The following is a 20,075-nucleotide window of genomic DNA, read 5'->3' on the forward strand; positions in this document are numbered from 1 at the left end:
CATCTTACAGTAAATCACAGTGTTGTCTCCTGTCTATGATACCTAGCTTGCTTATTTCACAGTACAATGTGATTTAACTTCTTCCTAAGAAAGCTTCTGGAGCAATGCCTAGTTTGAGAAATACCATTTCACAAGGAATGTATATTGACTGTAATTAATTCCTATGGATGGAGAGGCCAATTAACAAGAATCCAACTAATAATTCAGTTGGATTTAATCCATATACTTAACTGGCAACATGCACCAGAGAAAGAGGCAGGGGGTGCAAGGATATATTTGGGGAAGAAATCACACATGACAGGCACTTTCAAAGTGGTTCACAGACATTTTAAATGTTACCCAGCCACTCTTAACCCTTGGTCTCATCTGCTTTCCATCACCTCTACAGGTTCCTTTTCTGCTCTCTCTCTCATGCTATGTCTTTCCTGCATACACAGTGCAACAGTACCTTGGCTATTTCAGTTTTCAGCTTAAAGATTAAAATGCCTGACATTCACATATGCACACCATTCTTCTTAACAAAAGCAAGCTTCTGCAAAATTTGCATTTCCCTATTATTGAATGTCCTTGTGCATCAAATCCAGTAACAGAACATGAAAGGGAAGGAAGTTTTCTTAGTAACACCATTTTTATTGCCAAGCTCCATTTACAAAGAAAGGTCTATTGTTCATTCTTGTCCAGGTTTTCAATAGCCATGACACATGATTAATACCAGCAAATACAGATTCAGCTATAGAAATCTGGATTTCAGAAACATACACCAATATTTTCCAATTTCACTCCCTTCCCAGACACTTATTTACATTTTTCTTTAAATTAACATAAGATATAGTCACACTTACTCCAAATATCTAACATAACTTACATTAAATAATACTTATTGCCTGTAAAAAGACATTTCAGAATTCAAATCACCCCGTGTTTGGGCTTTTTTCCATGTAGTGTAAGTGCATGTTCAGGACTTTTTTTTTTTTCCCTCAAATGAAGTACATTTCAGACACAACTTTATTGAAATATATTTCATAGGAGGACAGTCCTTCATGTTCATTAAATGCTTTATGTAGTGTTTAAATCCCAGGTACATTAATTCTTCTAGAAAAATACATTTGCCCCTCTTTTCACTTAAAACAATCAAACTTACAAAACAGCCCAAAAAGAAGTAAAAAGTTTGCAACAAAAATATCAACCCACCCATTCACAAGTGGAGATGCCTTAAGTTATCCCCTAAAGTTTAAAATGCTAACAGCAGGTCCCCTAGAGTTGTAATAATGTATTATTCAGTGCTATCACTGGGCAAAACAAAGCTCCTAAGAAATTCTAATAACCTATAAATTCACGCACTTGAATCTATCCTCAGTCGTTTTCAAAATTATCTTCATGTTCATTACAAATGTTTCTGCCATGGTTAGTCCTTAAATACACCCAAACACAAAACCTTAGACCTTCTCATCTCCTCATATATACTTAAGCTATCGGGCTGCAATTACTATGTCTTAAACTCTGTTTAGTATAAGTACCCATGAAAAAAAAAATCCCATCTATTTTAAGATTATGATCTTAAAAGAATCCTGGGAACACTATATACTAGTCTGAACATTATTTAACTCTTAACTTTTGTCATCAACAAATATTCTTAGTCATTACCTGCTTCTTAAGCCCTTTTTAGTTATGTTTTTAAATAAATGCACCCACGCATTTATTTATGCTAACAGGACAGTCACAACAATGACTCAATTTTTTCCTTTTAATATTAAGAACCAATGAATTCAAGTTAGCAAAACAATAAACCAGATACCGCCACAGTGCACGTTTATTAGACAAGCAAAATTTAGCTTTACATTTATAACACATTAACAAACATAAAATACATACTTTATGACACCTTGCAAAAGAAATCAAATCTGAGCAATGCGCAAATCTAAAAATTTTGGGAGATCAAAATAGGCAAAATTCTGTACAAATGTAATAGAAAAATACATTTCCATATGAAAGAACCTTCTGTTTGAGACTCAGTCCAGAACTGCATCTCCCATGTCTTTGTTGCTGCTCAAAAAATCCCAAGCAGCAGAAAAAAAACCCCAAGCACTTCACCCCCCCACCCCCTAAAAACATCCCACCCTAGCAAGCCCTGCTTGGATCACCATCTGCTTTTCAGAAGCCAATAGGAGACAGTAAGAGTTACTATATTTGTTTCTCATTCATGCTGCAAATGTTGGGAAAGGTCAGTGCAACACAGCAGGCAAGCACAGGAGAACCACTCCAAAGACTTCTAGATAACAGAAGCACAGTGCCCAGGTTAGTTACACCTAGGGCAGGCCAGTGATGGTTAAACAGCGACGTACCAAAAAACTCTTTCAAGAAGAATGACAGGAACAGTTAGGAGAATTTTCAACACCACCTAACATTAGGTTGCCTGAAAATAAGTACAAGACTCATCAAGAAGACTCATTATCTTTGAGGCAAAACAGCTGGACCCCACTGATGCCCCCATCTGATGTCTCTTTGCAAATTTTAGATTCAACTATAGGACTAAAGCACTCAGTTTCCTAGACAACAGCTGCCTCTGCAATGTTCTTAAAAGCAACTCCCCATTTAACTTTAGCTGGTTAGTGAAGACCACATCAGAATGTTTAGCACGGTGGGTTTTTTTTGAAGAGTAACTACATGCAGGCTAGTGAAACTATTCATTAGGCTATTCTGTAGTTATTTACCTATAACGAGTGTGTCGAAAAGAGTGACTCATTACACCAGAGCACCGACAGCACCATGTGATTCAAGTGTTTACTTTTATGAAGTGGCTTCAAAATTATACATACAGTTTGACCAGCTTGCCTGATAGCTTACCTAGGTCTTCAAGTGTACAGTTTTAAGTTTAACGTACTACTAGTAAAATGACACCCAATTGCAGGGCAATTATTTGATTCCTAGACTGCTTAAAGTAATCACGCCAGGCCATTTGCAGTGAAATTACAGTCACTCCTCTTACTGCTTAACTAGAAAAAAAATATTTCACAGCAATTTCAATCCTAAAGATTGCTGATTTTGCTATAAACAAACTATTTTAACCATCAGTTTAAAAATTCTACACACAAGAATACTTCAAAAATCATAAAGGAACATTATTCCCCACTGTATTGTGTTTATTCGGCAAAGGGTTCATATGAATCACTGGACACTGACTTAAACTCTGAATACTGACCTAGATTTGAATTTTAAATTCTGGATATAGAAGAAGAGTTTTTAAATGTCACATACCTGTCCTTTAGCAATAATATTGCAAAAGATTAAATGAATTCTGGAAGATATTCCCAATTTTTCCTCAACAAGTGACTTCAAGGAAAATTCCAACTGTGTCGTAAAGCGAAGAACGTTGGGAAGCTTCTTTAACAGGTGTAATTGTATATCTTTTCTAAAACTCAGCTTAATTTAAGGAAGAGAAGTCAGAATTTTAGTTTATCATGAATTAGCAGTGGAGAATACAAATGAGCTCTGTCCTTATATTGTATATAATTCATGACTTCACACACAAAATAGAGCTTTTAGTATTAATATATGTGACCACATTTCTAATTAATTTGGTTTAATCCACACAGCTTGTAAAATGAATGGCAGGAAGCTTAACCTTTGGTTTCTTTCTAAATCAAAGAATTTCTGCAAAATAAGTAATTTTTGCACACCAGGTTTACACTGCAAGCATTACTTCTATGGTGAAGCAGATGTTAGAATTGGGCACTGCTGTTTCCTCCCTCCCCTTTTTTACCAAATTTCCAAGTGTATGCTGCCATTACTCTCTTCACAAATGAAAAGCCTGAGTCTTGTTCATTGGTGTACACTGGATGACAGAAAAGCAAAGGGGACCAGCAAGAGGCAATGAACCTAACAGTGATGGCCACACATAGTTTTGTTAAACAAGTAATATCTTTGTAAAATTTGATAAAATGAGACACATAGGCCATAAAATAGCAAAGTTTACATTCAGTATGCCTTGGCTTCTTTGGCTTCTCTTCTCAAAAGGAAGAGAATAATAGAACTATTTTAAGTTCACAGAATATGGCTGAAGATAGGCATAGCTTCTACAAACAAACACTGAGAATTTAGCATCTCCAAAATTTTGACATTTTGCTCTGGAACATTGCTATATTTACTTTAGATTGATTGTACCTCCCCTCTGCAGTATTACACTGAAATAGTGAACCTTTTGAATGGTCAGTTGTTCAGCTGCTGCTCTCATTTGCAACTTGGTATTTGGATTTGGTTAAAAAGGGTGATGTTACACTGACGCAAATCAACTTTTGTTTAGAAAAAAAATACATTTGTGGCTGATGTGCTAATGCTTTCTTGGTTGAGTTTCCTTTTTACAGTGAAAGGGGGATAAGGAAACAGCCCTTGAGTTTTTCTGATAAGGGAGAGATAGACATGATACTCTTCAAGGAATTGTAAATGAGTAACACTGTACTTACAGAGATAAAAGGCTGCTGATGACAGATTACTTCAGCATCTTCAGAGCTTTTACATTCTGAAGCATGAAGCACAGTCAAATTGTATACGCATATGTCCTAATATTAGAAGCAAACAAGTCAAAAATCAATTGCTTCTCTGGCAATTTAGGAGATTTAGGTTGGTCTGTACCAGTTGTAGCATTTATCTAACACAACATTGGTAGAGCTGGTGCAGACAGAGCTTTCCTAGTGTAATTCCATCTTTGCAGAGAGCTTTTGATAGAACTGCTAAAAGATGTCCCATCTTACCACCCCTTGACCAGCAGTGCTCTGCAGCAGAGGACTAGACAGTAGACCTAGTCTTCTATTTTGCTAATAATAGGATCTATCTCAGTCATTTCCTGTGAAGCTCTCAGTAGACAACTGGTCATGAGATTTAAAAGTCACTCAAAGGCAATCAAAAGCACAAAGTCAGCTTGCTTTCCCTTTGTGCCTTTTCTTGTGTGATATGGCTCAAGGGTGAGTTATGCACACCCATTAAAAAGACTCCTTCTGCATGGTCTTAATCTTGCTAGAACTGAATTTGAAATTAAATAAAGATCAAGGTTTTCCTGTCTAAAATTAATTCTACTTAAGGGAACTCAGCCGGCACAGTGGCATTTTGTCTAGGTTAAGAGCTAAGGTTAACAGCTAACATAAAATGTTTTCAAGTTCAGTAAGGCATTATTTTTAATAATGATCTTCAGAACATTACTGGGGCTACAGTGTAATGCTGCAACATACTAGAGGAAGTCTAGTTCTGGAATCAGTTCAGCTAATAACAATTTATGTGGTCTTTGTGTCCAAACTGCTACTGATGTCTGGGCTTGTTCAGGTACACATGCATTAGCTACAACGGTGACTGCAGTGTAAACTCACCCTAAGCATATGACCAAAAAAAAAAAAGGTAGGCTCTTACTTCAACAATGCCAAATTCTCATCCCACATCTATAGCAGCAGCTAACTCTCAGAATTCTTTTAGAGTTTGGGCCACTCTGGAATGGTCAGAATATTGGTTAATTCAATTTGAGACAAAGTAGAAGTCACAGAAAACCAGAAATCAACGAAACTGTATGCAAAAGCTAATAAGGGAAGAAAAAAAAATGCTGCCACTCAATAGCAGACACCTTGTGTACATATTTTACAAAGATTAAGTTATGTGAAGGAAAAGATGGAAAAAGCAAGCAAAGTTATACTTGTGGACTAGTCAACCTCATATATAAATATTACATTTAAAATCACTTCAAGTATTCCATCTGACAGCCAGGAATAGGTACAATAAGAGACTGGGAAGTAGGTAAAAAGTTTTCAGATTCACCTACTTGATAGGAAATCAATGTTAGTAGAGGCAGAATGAGGAAGCAGATTGTACTGATGACTGAAATCATAATACCAAGTAACGTAAATAGTAGTCTTCAATATTTGAGAGCCAGAAAGCACTCAATGTTATGAGCAGACCAATAATGACAAACTACTCATTTTACTATTAATTTAAATTAACGCACATGGAAATTTGAGAAATCTTGAATTCCATTCACGCTAAATTACATATCAAATCAACAAAGAACATTCCAAACTTTAATCAACACTTTTGCACTACTTTCTGTCAACTTGGTATCAGGATCTAGGAAGCAATGTAAGGCAAGCATAGACTCAGAATCACTTTTACATAATGGTGGTGTTTAACTGGGATACTATCCCAGATAGGAAAAAAAACACACAATAACTTTCCTTTTGAGTTTCAGACTTGCGAAGGAATTATCAGTTAGATGTGGTGACCTTCTTCCTACATGAAGAGGAAAAGTTTACAAAACCTCTTTAGAGTAAAACTGCTTCCACCTGCTTCTAGAAGTTGTCCTTCAGTGGAAAGGATACCATCATTCCTCAGAGGTGTAGCAATTTGACTGTCAGAAGCAAACAAACAAGCTATAACAATCTCTTAAAATATTTCACATTCCTCTGTAGCTGGTTAAGCAAAGGCTAAAGTAGTGTCAAAAATCCCTTATGTAAATTTGAATAAGCATTTGTCACTAAATTTCAGGCTTTTACCTTTTAAGAATTTGTTTGATACATATCTTGCTTTGAATCAAACCTTGAAATAAATATTACACATGGAAAACACAAGTCTGGAGTCCTACGAAGACAACACTGGAAGTGGCCAAGCCTGCTGGTATCATGCAGACCTCCAAAAGATGAATGAGATCAGGATTTAAAAAAAAAAAAAAGAAAAAGAAAGAAAAAAAAAGAAAAAGAAAGAAAAAAAAGAAAAAAGAACCAAAAAAAAATCAAAACCCCTCCCAAAACTAGAAAACATACCATGTCTCAAACGGAAGTGTTATCTCTGTACTACAATATATAATTTTTTCCAGTCAATGGTACGTCTCCAGTTTCAGAGAAGTAACGATACAATATCCTGAAGCCAGGTATCCAAAAAGTTCTTTACTTTGCCATAAAACTCTAGACCTTCTACAACTAACTTAGTTCCTGCAGCCGGAACTCTAAAATAGAAAGAATGTAGGTGCTTTGAAATACTTTCATGTTCTTGTACAACAGAAATTGTTAGGAAACAACCAGTCCAGATTAAAAAGTTGCAGGGTTTTTTTTATTTGGGTTTTGTTTTTTCTTCTCCAGTTTAAATACTTTGAGCATCTGAGGTTTACTCTAAAAGCTTCCCACATTCTCTTTCATCAGTGGGCCTCTTCTTGCAGACCAGATGGCCTCTCAGGCTTCAAGAAACATCCACACTCACAAATTAAAAAAACAACAAAGAATTTGGTTGCATTGGCTTCAGTGTTTATCACAGTCTGCAGGCTGGCTTTAGTCAGAACATTCCTCCTCTACCTCTTTTACCTTGCAAACTTCAACTTCAGATTGCAAAGAGGACGGAGAAATGCAGCTGAATGTTCGAATGCTGTGTGGATCAACTGGTGGCACCAGTGTAAGTGACTCTACACTTAATGCATCTGTATTATCATCTATTATTAATGATATTGTGGGCTGCTGTGCAGGAATCAGGCTAGGAGACAGGTTTGCTGTTTCTATGTCACTGTTTTTTACAGCATTCTTGCTAGACTTTGAGACAGCTGAGAGAGTTTCATCAGTCAACATCGTCTGACCAGAAACGGTCATCTGAGGCTGCTCTGGAGCTGAAGCATCATCTAATAAAAGAAAACACCAAGAAACAATCAATATTCAACTTCGTATGTACATGAAGCCTGACAGTACAATTACTTATGAATATTTAAGAATAAATGGGTGGAAAATGCAGTTTTGTGAAGCACTACGTTTACACATTCACTTTTTAGTAATTAGAAATAAACGAAAATATTATGAGGGAATAACACAAAATGTCAGCAGGAATCTCTTCAAATTAGGAACCAGAAAGTTTTACACATTTAGTATCAGAATATGCAGCAACATCAGAAATATTCCTAGAGAGAGGAAATTGAGGGGAAGAATAAGAAAGCCTCTCCAGTATTTAGTATAGACTAAAATGAATAGCCACACCACACCAGGAAGCTCTTTAGAATAAAACAAAAAAAAAAAAAAAACCCAAAAAACCCCCCAAAAAATCCCACCCCTGTATATAACTATTTTTCCCAAGAGGTGGCTCGCTTCTTAACAAAAATTTGGAAGTCGTTCTCTCTTTTCATTCTCCAGATTCACATTTAAGTGACACCTCAACCACAGAAAGCAGAACTATAGAAGAACAGAAGGGAAAATAATGTGCTTACTGCAACTGAAAGGTGCTGCAAAATAGGCCTGCTTATGTTATATTACTTTTTTGTGCTCCTAAGCACAGAGCACGCAACATAGATAAAACTGGGAATAAGCATCACATACCACAGAAAAATGATATGCCACTACACCTTCCCACACAATGAAAAAACCCAAACATTAACAGCTATTTCTACTGTCCTTTTCTCCCTTAAAATCCTAGCTAACTATTAAGTAAACTGGTCATTTGGCCCCGATGGATAGTGAATGTAGGGGATGAGGAATACAGCCTTAGATTAATGAGCAGATATGCCCAGAAAAGTCAGGGTTTTGGTTTTTTTCTTTTCAGACTAGGGTAATAGATGCCATTAAAGTAACCGGTATCCAGCTTCAAGACAGACCATTTTTAGAGTTCTTGTAAGAAACAGCATGTGTTCAAGTGTACAGGCATCTGCAGAAAAGACTACAAGGCAATGTAGTGAATACAGAAACTAAGAATTAGGTTCTGGTTTTAATATACAGTGACCTTAAAATATTTCAGTTTCAATATGATTCCAATTAATCCTGTAAAAGAAAAGAAAGCACGAACATAATGCCAAAAAAAGAGAAAAACAAAGCTGAGAATGGAATGGATATCAGTAAGGTATCAGTGGGATAGCAGTAAGATTATAAGATTATTGGGTTTTTTATCTTTCTGGTAAGATAACCCCAACAATGGTGTATTCTCACTTCAGAAAACCACTCAATTTTACTTTTTGCTGACTTGGTGGCTAAAGCTTCTTGGTTTACTAAAACCAAAATTCATAGATTGTAAAAAAGTCTCCTTAATAAAAGGGACATCACTGGTTATTTTTGAAAAATAAGGACAGATTCAAAGTAACTCTGCAGATTCTTCTTTTTAGCTGTCAAGAAGCTTTAGTGAGAATGTAATGATTGATAACAGAGGATATGATGGAAGACTTGCATGGAAAACGAGCTGCTAAAAACATCGAAATAAAGCCTCTTTTCTCTGAATTCCAAGATAAATACTTTTGTGGTCTGGTATGCACAAAACAGTGAGCCTCTTTGCAGTGATTTTACATTCTGAATTTATAAAATCTTAAAAGAGTATCAAAACGTTCTTTGCCAAGATTATTTTTTATCTTAATTATATTATGAATATTCACCAAAATTCAGGATTCAGAAACCTGAGATATTCTGGTAAATAAAGTATTATCAATCAATGGTATTCTGCTCAGGAATGTTATATACAGCACATTTCTATTGCAGTTCTGCTATTTCACTTCTTATCCTGCAGTTCATTTCTTAAATCATTCCTCCCCCACTCCCAACAAAATATCAATATATTTTCACAATACTTTCATTTACTGAAACCATGACAGACAGACATGTTCTTTTGCAATGCTGTATTGTCCCCAAATCCTTCCACATAGGATCTAAATTAATGCTAAAGTGACTCCCGTCTTAATGCCACAAAGAAAAAGAAAGTATTTGAAAAAAGCCTCCCAAAAAAAAAAAAGTATCTGGAATCAACAAGTCCAAATTTTCTATCCAAAAGTCTGAAAAAACATTCAAAAAAAAGGTAAAAATATCAAGAAAAATGTAAGCCCAATATATTCTGTCCAGTATTTCAGCTACAGTATTTACAAAGAATACAAAATTGGAGCTCTTCTGTGCTTCCCTCCTGCTTTTATTTACTGTTGATAGAAGTCTCTTCCCTCTGCTGCCAATATTTCATTAGTCACTGTCAGAGCTTCACTTCTGTTACAGCTTTCTGTTACCCAGCATGGCATTTCTGCCAAAATGACTAGGTATTCGGAAACTGCCACTAGTCCCCGCAGGGGCAGAAAGCAAATACCAGCACACAAAGGGGCAGGGGAGGGAGAATTTTTAACGTTGTCAAGCAAAGGTCAACAGCTCTCACTCTTCTGCAGTATATTATTCCTTCTGGACTATACTTAGCTAAAAATCTGACTCTTCAGGTCACAGCTAGAAACTATGGCTATGAGAGCAGTACTTACATATTTGTGGCCAAGCTCTCAAACCCACAGGCTAGTTGAGATGTATACTTCGCTTGGAACTGCAACTATAAGCTTGTGTTCATTAAGTTTTTAAGCGTGATCATCTCTCATATCTTTTGGGTATAAGGATAGAGGAAAAGCATCCTAGACTACAGCAGAAGGAAACTAAATAGAAAATAGAATACAGAGGTCTGGCGTCTTGGAATGAAAACTTGGTATATTACAAGAGGCATTACAATGAAAAATCAGACCATTATTTTGATGTAAAAAGTTTTCACATATAACACCTCCCAGTTAATTGAGTACATGGTTTCAGGACAATAATTACTAATGAGAAAATTTTTGAGGCTCAAAATTTCAAAGCCTTTTGAAGTCATGCTCAATTCAAAGAAGGATCCAGGTAGATAAATATATCATTACAAGAATGTCTGTCTCCAAAATCCAGATAGGTACCAAGCTCTTGATTCAAAAGAGTTCAAGGCACCCATACGTTTAGAGATTAAGTACTCTACCCATTATCTGGAACTTGTGTCTATATTGCACATAAAAGTACTACCTGGCTTTCAAAAAAACTCAAACTCCTAACACTTGGTTCCAGTTTGACATTTAGATAGAAAGAGCAAAAATAATTGTAATTTCTACCTGAATAAAATCACCAGTCACTAAGATATGCTCTACTCTTAAATATCAAAAAGTTATCCTCTAATATGGGAAAACAGCATTTTTATTTACCTCTCCCCAACCCCCATGTATGTAAGCAAGAGCATTATGGCAAAAAATATAAGCCAGATCTGCAACAAAACCAGGGAGAGTGAAGTCAGTTTCTTAAAATAGTTGTGATGCTAAAATTTAGTTCTAACAAACGCCCCTCACATACCCCCAAATTTAAGTACCAAACAAGGTTTGAAAACGGGGTGTCACTTTACACGTTTTTGGGTATTATTAGCTTGCTCTGGTTGTAATGGCATAAGGAACCTTACTCGTTTTTCAGCACTTCTCTAATACTCCCAAGATTATCATTACAGAAAAAAAAAATCCAAACCAAATCACTCAACTAACTTTAACATACTAACTTATGTTAAAGAGGATTATTAGTGAAAGACGACAGAAAAGAACAGGAAAAGGAAAGAAAGAATATCATCTACAGAGAAGTTTCCCCATCTGTACAGCAACATACTATGAAAGGATAACAAAATATAAATAACAGTACTTTAAAAAGAAGCAAAGAAAAGAAGCAAAGTAAATCTATAAAGATGAAAAAGGATGTTTATATAATATTAAGAGAGTAAAATGTCTTCATGCCATGATAGTAAAAAAAAAAGAAAAGAAATTAATTAGATACAAGTTAAAACATGTTATGTAAAGAAGAAGGTAGTCTGAAGTGTATTTCCATCTTTTTTGCATCTGCTTCCCCTCCTCACCTCCTCAGGCAATTAAACAGTCCATAATGCCATCTGCCTGAGTTTGATGATCATAGAAATATTAAGCTTGTGCCATCACAGTCCAAGGACAATCTTATGCTGAATGCTTGTCCATTTTACCAGAGTTATAAATAGATTTCTTGCTGCTAGCCAAATACCTGTGTTACTGTCCATTCAGGAGCCTGTGCTTACTAAATTCCACTACAGCCATGGCTGCCCCTGTGCAAATGAAGACATAGCTGCTTTGAAGCTGGAGTCTTGATAGCAGAATTTCCACCTTTGGCAAGAGAGCCAAGAAACATGGGAGAAACTGCAGATAAGGCTTTCAGAATTATTCAGCTAATTATTGCTTTACAATTCTCCCCAAAAAACAGTAGAGACAAATAATTATGATGCTTTCTTCAGTTTCCTACCTCACTGTCATTACTGTCAGCATGGAAACGAAGCACGTTCTATTAACTGTTAAGGGCTTTTGAAAGCTTATGGAGGAACCTGCCTGAATTGATATTGCGCGAGTTTCTGTTGCAGCTGCTGCTTGAAGACCTAAACCCAGTGTCCACCGTGACTGTCAGCCTCCGACAGACTAAACACCCGCCGACGTCCTTTCCTGCCAGACCTTACTAGAGGAAAACACAGCGATATATCATACGAAGGCTTTAACAATGAAACAAGGAAGGGAAACTGGAATGAAGACAAAGGATAAATGTTAGAGTTGCAACAAGAATAAGTGACAAGGACACATCCATAACTGCTGGTATCTCGAATACAATTTGACACCACACCAAGAGTCTTGTAAGTTTCGGAAGTACTTCTGAAGCTGGAAGTATTCATTCTTTAGAAATAAGTGAATTTAACTGAATTTATTTTTTCCTTACCCATCTGGAAACGTTCATAATACGGTTTGGGCTATGTCTGGCAATATCGACAGCACCTACACTGAGGAGGGACTGGCAGGCATTTATTTGCATTACAATCTACTGACATGCTTTAGAAATCTTGAGAGAAGCTACTTATCACAAATTCCGGTGACACAGAATTATTATAATTTATGGCTAGTGGAAATCAGAAGGGATGCACTACCGTGCAGGTGACAATACTTCAGACCATTCAGCCCTACTATTCTATGATATGAAACTGCAGTCTTAGATTTGGTTTATAAAAAAGCCAGAGTGTTTTAAAAGATAGCAGCAGTTCAGATGTTGATGCTTGGTGCATAGAAAGTTTCTAGAAACGAAACTTTCTAGAAACAAATGTGCTTCCTCAACTAGTTAGAAAATTACTGGCATCATAGAACAGAAGAGACCAAACCACGTTTACTTTACTGATTATAGAGGGAAGAGACAGGGACAGAGAGTAAGATGGCAGGCACTGCTCTTACAGGCTCACCATGCTTGATTAATCATCCTGTCCTTGGAACATACAAGTTTTATTTTACAGACTGGAATCCAGTATTTTCTCTGCAACAAGGGACAGCTCTTTGTATACTTATTTTAGACTTTTTACCATGCAACATGTGGCATAGAAGATCAATGCCTTCTGAAGTCCTCAATGTCCATTGCTCTAATGTAAACAATTTTCTTAAATATTGAAGCCAATTGCAAAATACATAATTCTGGAAAACTGCTAACTTACAGTAAGAGAGCTTCTTTATCTTAATCCTTGGCATATATAAAAATAAGTGCTTTAAAGAAGTGCATGGTTCCAGCAAGTGTAGCCAAGAGGAGACTGTATTCTAAGCTGAGAAGCCTGATGACTAAAATCTGCCTAGCAAGAGAACATTTTTATCTTATGCATAGCAACACTTCAAATGGACATGTTAATTAAAAAAAAATAAATCATGTAAATACAAAGGAAAAACCCCAACCTGATAGCAGCATTTGCAGAACCTGATACTGCTTTTTCTGTCTCACTAAGGATTCTCCTTTCTTTAAAGGGATGACTTCTGCTTTTTCAATTTTAAGGTGCAGAGATCTTGTAAAGGGATAAGTTTAATTCCCAAATACTGCAAATGGAAGTTTAATTCCCAAATACTGCAAATGGAAGTTTAATTCCCAAATACTGCAAATGGGGGAGCTGCTAGGCTTTAAAAACACCTGTGCCATGAAGTATTGTGACAATTATTAGGTAGGATAGCTGATAAACTCAGGAATCATAAGAGTTTATTCTACTCATGACAAAGCAGTTAATGCAACTATTGTTCTCTTACAATGGACTGAAACACGCACAACAGTCATATGATTTTATGTAAGATACCGTGTGATTGTTTGATGCGGGTAGGAGTGATAGCAAGTAAAGCGTTTTTACAAAACACCAAATTAATTTTTTTTTTCCTGTGATACATTTTTGAAAGCTCTTTTACTGTTTAACTGTTAATATATACTCTACCTTGTTACATTGTTTTCTCTCAATTAACAATTATGCAATTTGTCCTTATTTTGTTCTCACCTGTCACTATTTAAGGTAAAAGTCAGAACATATGTTCCAGATCTTATTTCCTGAAATAACTGTGAATATTACAAGTACCATCTCAAATATATCAGTCTCTGAACAGTTTAAATCTGTCAATAGACAGTGGCTTAGGACACTACAATCACGACTTCACAGCAGAAACAGCTGTCGTGGTTTAAGATGTTGCTCTTAAGGAAGGTAGTTGAGGTAGTTTTGTTGAAGGCCACATACATTCCTCCTTGAACTTATCTGGCCTTCTTGACTGCAGTTCCTGAGCAACTTAGCATGTTCTTCATGGACAACAACCTGAGCAGTTGCCAGAACAAACAGGGGAGCAGAGGAGGAGCGAGGGACAGAGAGCACATATGTGCGCTCATGTAAAGTGTGCTCAAAATGGAACAGAAAATGAGAAGGGAGATTCAAACGTGACGGACAGTGGCAGCATTTGAGTGTTGCCTTGGGGCATAAACCAGATCTTGGTAACAGCTTCCTGTTCATCAGCTACTTGTTACTTCCTCCTTGAAGGAGACACTTCACATTATGTAAGCCTCCTCTTCTGCTTCACAGCAGAGTAAGGCAGTTCAGTTTCAATAGTCCTCAACAGGTTAAGGGAAAATCCACATGGTTTTACATTGAAGCGGGTGAATACCAACAATTGTTTCTGTAACTCAGCCGAACGGTCAGCAAGACCTGATATAACACAGACAGTGGTCAAGACACTATCACTTACTTCAGCAGTGTACCTCTGTTCATGCAGAAGCCTACAGAGCAGCTATCTGGATATACCAAACAGATAATGTCTTTCACGGTCCTGCTCCTGGCAACAATTTCCCGTATAGATCACGATCACATATAAATACTAGAGAAGGGAGATCATTCATGAGAACATTCATTACAAACTTGCAGTAAACTACCAATTGGACCTTCAGACAATCACATACATGGCAGGGATGCTTGGTCCTAAAGGTCAGAGTAAATATGATCCACAGCAAAATCCCTAAGCCCCATGCAGGTTAGATGCCCGCACCTCAGTACCAACTGTTCGTTGCGCTGTTGCACCGAATTACCTGCTTGTGCACATACAGTCACTGTCTTCCTCTTTGTACTGCTCTCCGAGTTAGACCAAAACCCAGTTCAAAAGTCAGCCGTCCAGCAGGTTACTGCAAGCTGCTGACTTGGGACAGAAGCAGCTGACCAGATTCTCATGTTCATTTCCACTGACTTTGCTGAAGGTTACTATGCTAATAGTGGTAGGGCACTGAATTGTATCCTCACAACTAGATTTGCTGAAGCACCTAAATCTGAGCACCTAGATCCTGTGCAAAAAACCCAAAACCCACCCAAAGACTGTTTTCCTGCATGACATGTGGCATTTTGAACATACTTTGTGATTAAGCCACAAGGAAGGTCAGACTAAGTGTGGATAGTTCATGCAACCTAACTGGTAAATCACAGACAGATACCAGGCATTAAAAAAAAAAAAAAACCAAAAAAACTTTTCTCAGTTTTTTGGGTTGTTTTTTTGGTTTATTTTTGTGGTGGTAGTGTTTGCTTTATTGGGGGGGGGGGGGAGGGGCAGAGTTTGGATTTTTTTGTTTTGTTTTGTTTTTTTAAACCAATGAGGAGCCTCCTTTTTAAATTGGAGAAAAAATAAACAGAATTTTATGTCATACAAATGCCAACATACTGTGTAAGCAGATTTTACTTTTGTTAACCACAGTCTCATTATTCTTCAATACAGCACTATCTTTTTACACTAGAAGAGGAATTATGTGCTCAGGATCTACTCATTTTTTCATAGGAGTCAGATTATATGCACCTGAAAGACTCCGGTTTGAAACATGTAGTATATAGTCTTGCGTGGTGTCTCTGTGAACTAGCATGTTGCTTACAGCAACAAAAATAATTCCATTTTTTTTATTTTCATTTCCTTTACCACAGTTTTCTCTTAGCCATTATTGCCAAGAGGTTTCAAATACAGCAAAGGACATCACATATGAGCCCTTTTACACTGCTAAGGAGAAATATGTAGTCAAACGAATGTTCTCTTGTCATGCCAATCCATACTGAGACTTTTGACAAGTGATACCACTTCTCTGTGTAATCACCACATTATCTAGGCCATCAAGAGACTGGATAACAGCAACCATCAACTGAGAAAATAACATGAGGTCCTTCCAATGTTTTTAATAGACTGCATATAGAAATATATTCCAAATTTTATTCTGGAATTATATATATTACAGGAATATTTTGACTATATGTTAGTCTATCACAGTAACAGATGCTTTGTAATCTAGAGTCTGGGTGCTAGAATGCTTTATATATTGTTCATAAACTTCATAAGCAGCCTTTGCTTACCCTTTCCAGCAGTATTTCTTGCAGGGATAGTCACTTTGGACATACAACGTACATTGATCTCCTGACACTGTTCAGTGAAACCTACAAAACACTAAATGCCTAACAAAGATTGCATCATTTCCTGTAGGACTGCAAACAAGTTTATATCTATACGAGACTTCCAAATAAAGGCAAAATGGTATGCCTTAAAAGGGGGAACCAGAACAACCATTTCAAGGAGTGATAAACATTGGAAGTGACTGTTAATATGAGGGGACTGTTTGTAAAACTCTTGAGAATCACATCACCTCTACTGTTTTGCAGCCAAAATGAGGTAGAGTAGGTCAGCCCTAGCATGAAAGCATTTCAGTATACATCCTTTAAGATTTACTTCTTGTTCAGTCTCCAGCTTGAGGCTTTCTACCTCTCACAGAATTTGTAGTCAGAACAATCATTACAAGATTCTTGACAAATGCTACACAAAAAAGGAAGAATGACGGCATTCTAATGCAACGTGTCCCACTATAAACATACCCACTAAACATACTGACCAACACAAACACGTAGTAGCTACATTTGTGAAAGTTACACTGTCAGTCTATTTATATGGCAGCGTCTTCTGCACCCATGAAACAGCCTCCTCAAATGTCGTGGTGATCAGCCAGAGTGTGTTATTGCAAAAGCTTTACAATATTAGCTTCCCAAATATCTATTTTCAAATATTTCGTATTTGGCCCATTGTTAAAAATTAACGTAAGATAAACATACAAAAGTAAGCATTACCCAGTTCAAAAAAAGATGCTTCATGTGGAGATCAACTTACCCACTACAGTGAAAGGCTAACAGTTTACATTACAAATTTATGCAAACCAATACTTCACTTTAAAAAAACAAACAAACAAACAATCAACAACATTATAAATTGTATGTGCTAGGAGACAAATCAGACAAGCAGGACGTTATTTCACCAGTACTTAAAATCACTGCTGAAAGATGCCAAGTATTTATTAGAGTTCCAGAAAGCTGAAGAGATCATTAAAGTCTGCACCATAATTTACTTTAACTGGTTTAGTTGAATGATCAAGCAATCTAAAAACATAAAGCCCTACTCTGTATTTAACCAATAACATAGTAACTTAATTTTACAATAAGCTACTCTACACCCCTTGGTGCATAGGCTGAAAATCGTGATTTAATACCTGATGGGCTCTGTGCAGCAGAAGGAGTGGATGTTGAGCTTGCAGTCACTGAATCACAGCGCCCCGTACTCCCACTGCCACTGGAAGGTGATGGTGATGAGAGTGGTGATGGATTGTGCTGATTTATGCACTGGGCTACAGCAAAGCCTGTAAAACAGGACAATGAAGTTTACAAGTTAATAATTAGCTTGAAAAAGTTAACCCACATGAACAAATTGAGAAAGGGAAAGATCGAATGTTGCATCAAAGTGGTGTTAATTTCCTCTAGTGACCCAGAGGATGCGCTCTCTCTCACCTTCATCTCAGAAGCCTGAAAATCTGAATGCATCTTACTGAAAACATACTATGTACAAACGCTGATCAATGAACAAGTAGAGGTTAAGGGATTCAAAACATTTTAAAACTTAGAGCTTGCACAAAAAGTCAAAACTCATCAGGTTTTAGTATATTCAATAAATTAACGCATCACAGACCTTAACATGATAAGGAAAATGGTTAGTTGAAAGTGAACAAAAAACCTCTTGAGTGGAAAGCCTGCTGTATTTTATCAATCAAATAAAAAAAAATTATCAATGAAATCTAATGCTGGCATTGGATTTCATGCACCTTCTCACAAGTCAAACAGTCTATACAGTGTCTGATGGCACTTTTAAAATGTCTTCTGGCTTTCAGTCTACTATTGCTTCAAATTCTTTACATTGTAGCATCCTCTTCTTTCCTAACATAATCTTGCATTCATTTCTTTTTCCTTCCTCTGCAACCCCCCTGCTCCCATCTTTGATGTCCCTTAAAAAAAAAAAAAAAAAAATCCTCATTTTTGTTCCTTCCCTCCTCACATACGACTCACGTACTTTCTCCTTCAAGATGCAATTTCAGAAAGTATTGAAACAGCAGCACAGGGAAATCCATCAGAAGTATGCAAAAGAAGCGTAAGGAAGGAATTCAAATCCCTGGTTTCTCAAACCCAATATCTCGGAACTGAATAACCTGAGAATGATGTACTACACAATATTTAATTTCACTGATTTAGTCAAGATAAGCATTCATTGCATAAGACTACAATGAATCAGAAAGTAAACAATAGTTACTCCATATATGTTGTGCAAAATATTTTGTGCAGAAGCATGCTATGAGCCAAAAGAGAACTCAAATTTATTCTTTAGGTTTCTGGTGAATGTGTTACATTGCCATTCAGTCATATACTACTAAAATAAGTGCCCACAAAAGTGTCTCCTTTAAGTCCAATACCATTGCAAACACATGCTGAACACTTAGTAGAAGTAAACAATTAGTAAATTTTTTTTTTTATGGATGAGAATGATTGTATGGTAAATTTGTACAAAACAGATACTACATAAAAAACTTATTTGACATAACTAGCTAGTCTTTATTGACATCCTTATTTTTTACATTGCCTTATTAGCAATGTGTCTGGTTGACACAATTCACTTGTGACAATTTTAAACTAAATTTAACACTAAATTTCAGACATTCACAGACTATAAATGGTGAGGGCAAACATTTGACCATTATTTCACCTCAACATAAACAGAAATACGAAAGTATCTTTGGAAGAATCAGAACACTTTACAACACCAGTTTTGTAAGAATGTAGTTTGTACTTGAGAAGGGAAGCTGGAACATGGAGCAAAAGAAAACAAAAAACCAACTTGTTTCAAAAGCATGTTACTTTAACAATTTTTTTCCTTTTTCTTAATAAGTCATGTTCTATTATATCTGAAAAATACGTTTTTGTTGGTTGTTTAAAACATATTCTGTTTTCCAGCGATTGTTAAGACTGTCTTCAAAGCTTCTAATTTCATTTCACAACAAAATGAGTTTACCATTGCTGGGACAGAAGCAAGTAAGCATGTGCTGGCTTTCAGCAGACTTCAGATCAAGAAAGTCAGAGCACTTAACTCTTGCATCATCCCTCTGCCAGACTATCAGAAAAAGGTTGTTCAGTGGCATTATAAAAGGGTCCGGGCTTGACAACAAGTTTGCTTCGGCACAAAATCCATAGCATGGAATAGCAAGACTTGCAGTGAAAATACTCCAGTTCTGAAAAACTTCAGAAATTATTTTCACACATTCTGTTGATCCTAATATGTTGAAGACCCTTTGGTCTTTGGGATGACCTGCTAACTCACTTTTGACTAGACTGTTTGAACATGAGATCTCCCATGAGATTAAAACCAGTAAGTTGCCCTTTACTGTATCTTTCAATTAGCAGTTATTTTTCCCCTTTGCTCTGATCTTTCAGCTGAATTTTTAACATACAGTTTTCATAGTTCTGTTGTTATAGAAGGCAGCGGTTTGATCTTGAACCACATCAGTGTTATAAAAATGCAGAATAATCAAAACCTTAAAGGTCTAGCATCTACTTCAAATGCTATGGAATTGCCTGCTAGAATTTACAACATGCTCTGAAAGAGAAGTTCATGAACTGCC

At 36.5% G+C, this 20,075-nt stretch overlaps 1 protein-coding gene across 8 annotated transcripts in view; it reads right to left on the reverse strand.

Annotated features, from left to right (window-relative positions):
* Nucleotides 1-609: 609 nt before the first annotated feature.
* The window catches only part of CLEC16A (C-type lectin domain containing 16A), an 80,396-nt gene continuing 60,930 nt past the window's right edge, over nucleotides 610-20,075 (reverse strand). Inside the window, exons 22-26 of one of the 8 annotated variants that reach the window (XR_012588622.1) lie at nucleotides 17,625-17,771; nucleotides 12,134-12,253; nucleotides 5,398-7,636; nucleotides 4,461-4,556; nucleotides 610-3,420 (exon numbers count right to left, since the gene is read on the reverse strand). Coding sequence is in view for 3 of the 8 variants with exons in the window: in XM_074596960.1 (XP_074453061.1) it covers nucleotides 7,296-7,636; nucleotides 12,134-12,253; nucleotides 17,625-17,771 (608 nt within the window). In the remaining 5 variants the exon portion in view is untranslated. Of the gene's footprint in view, nucleotides 7,637-12,133; nucleotides 12,258-17,624; nucleotides 17,772-20,075 lie in introns of all 8 variants that reach the window. The other 7 variants (XR_012588619.1, XR_012588620.1, XR_012588621.1 and 4 more) reach the window with 7 other exon arrangements.

Source organism: Larus michahellis, chromosome 8, assembly GCF_964199755.1.
Source record: "Larus michahellis chromosome 8, bLarMic1.1, whole genome shotgun sequence".
In the NCBI taxonomy this organism is placed as follows: domain Eukaryota; kingdom Metazoa; phylum Chordata; class Aves; order Charadriiformes; family Laridae; genus Larus; species Larus michahellis.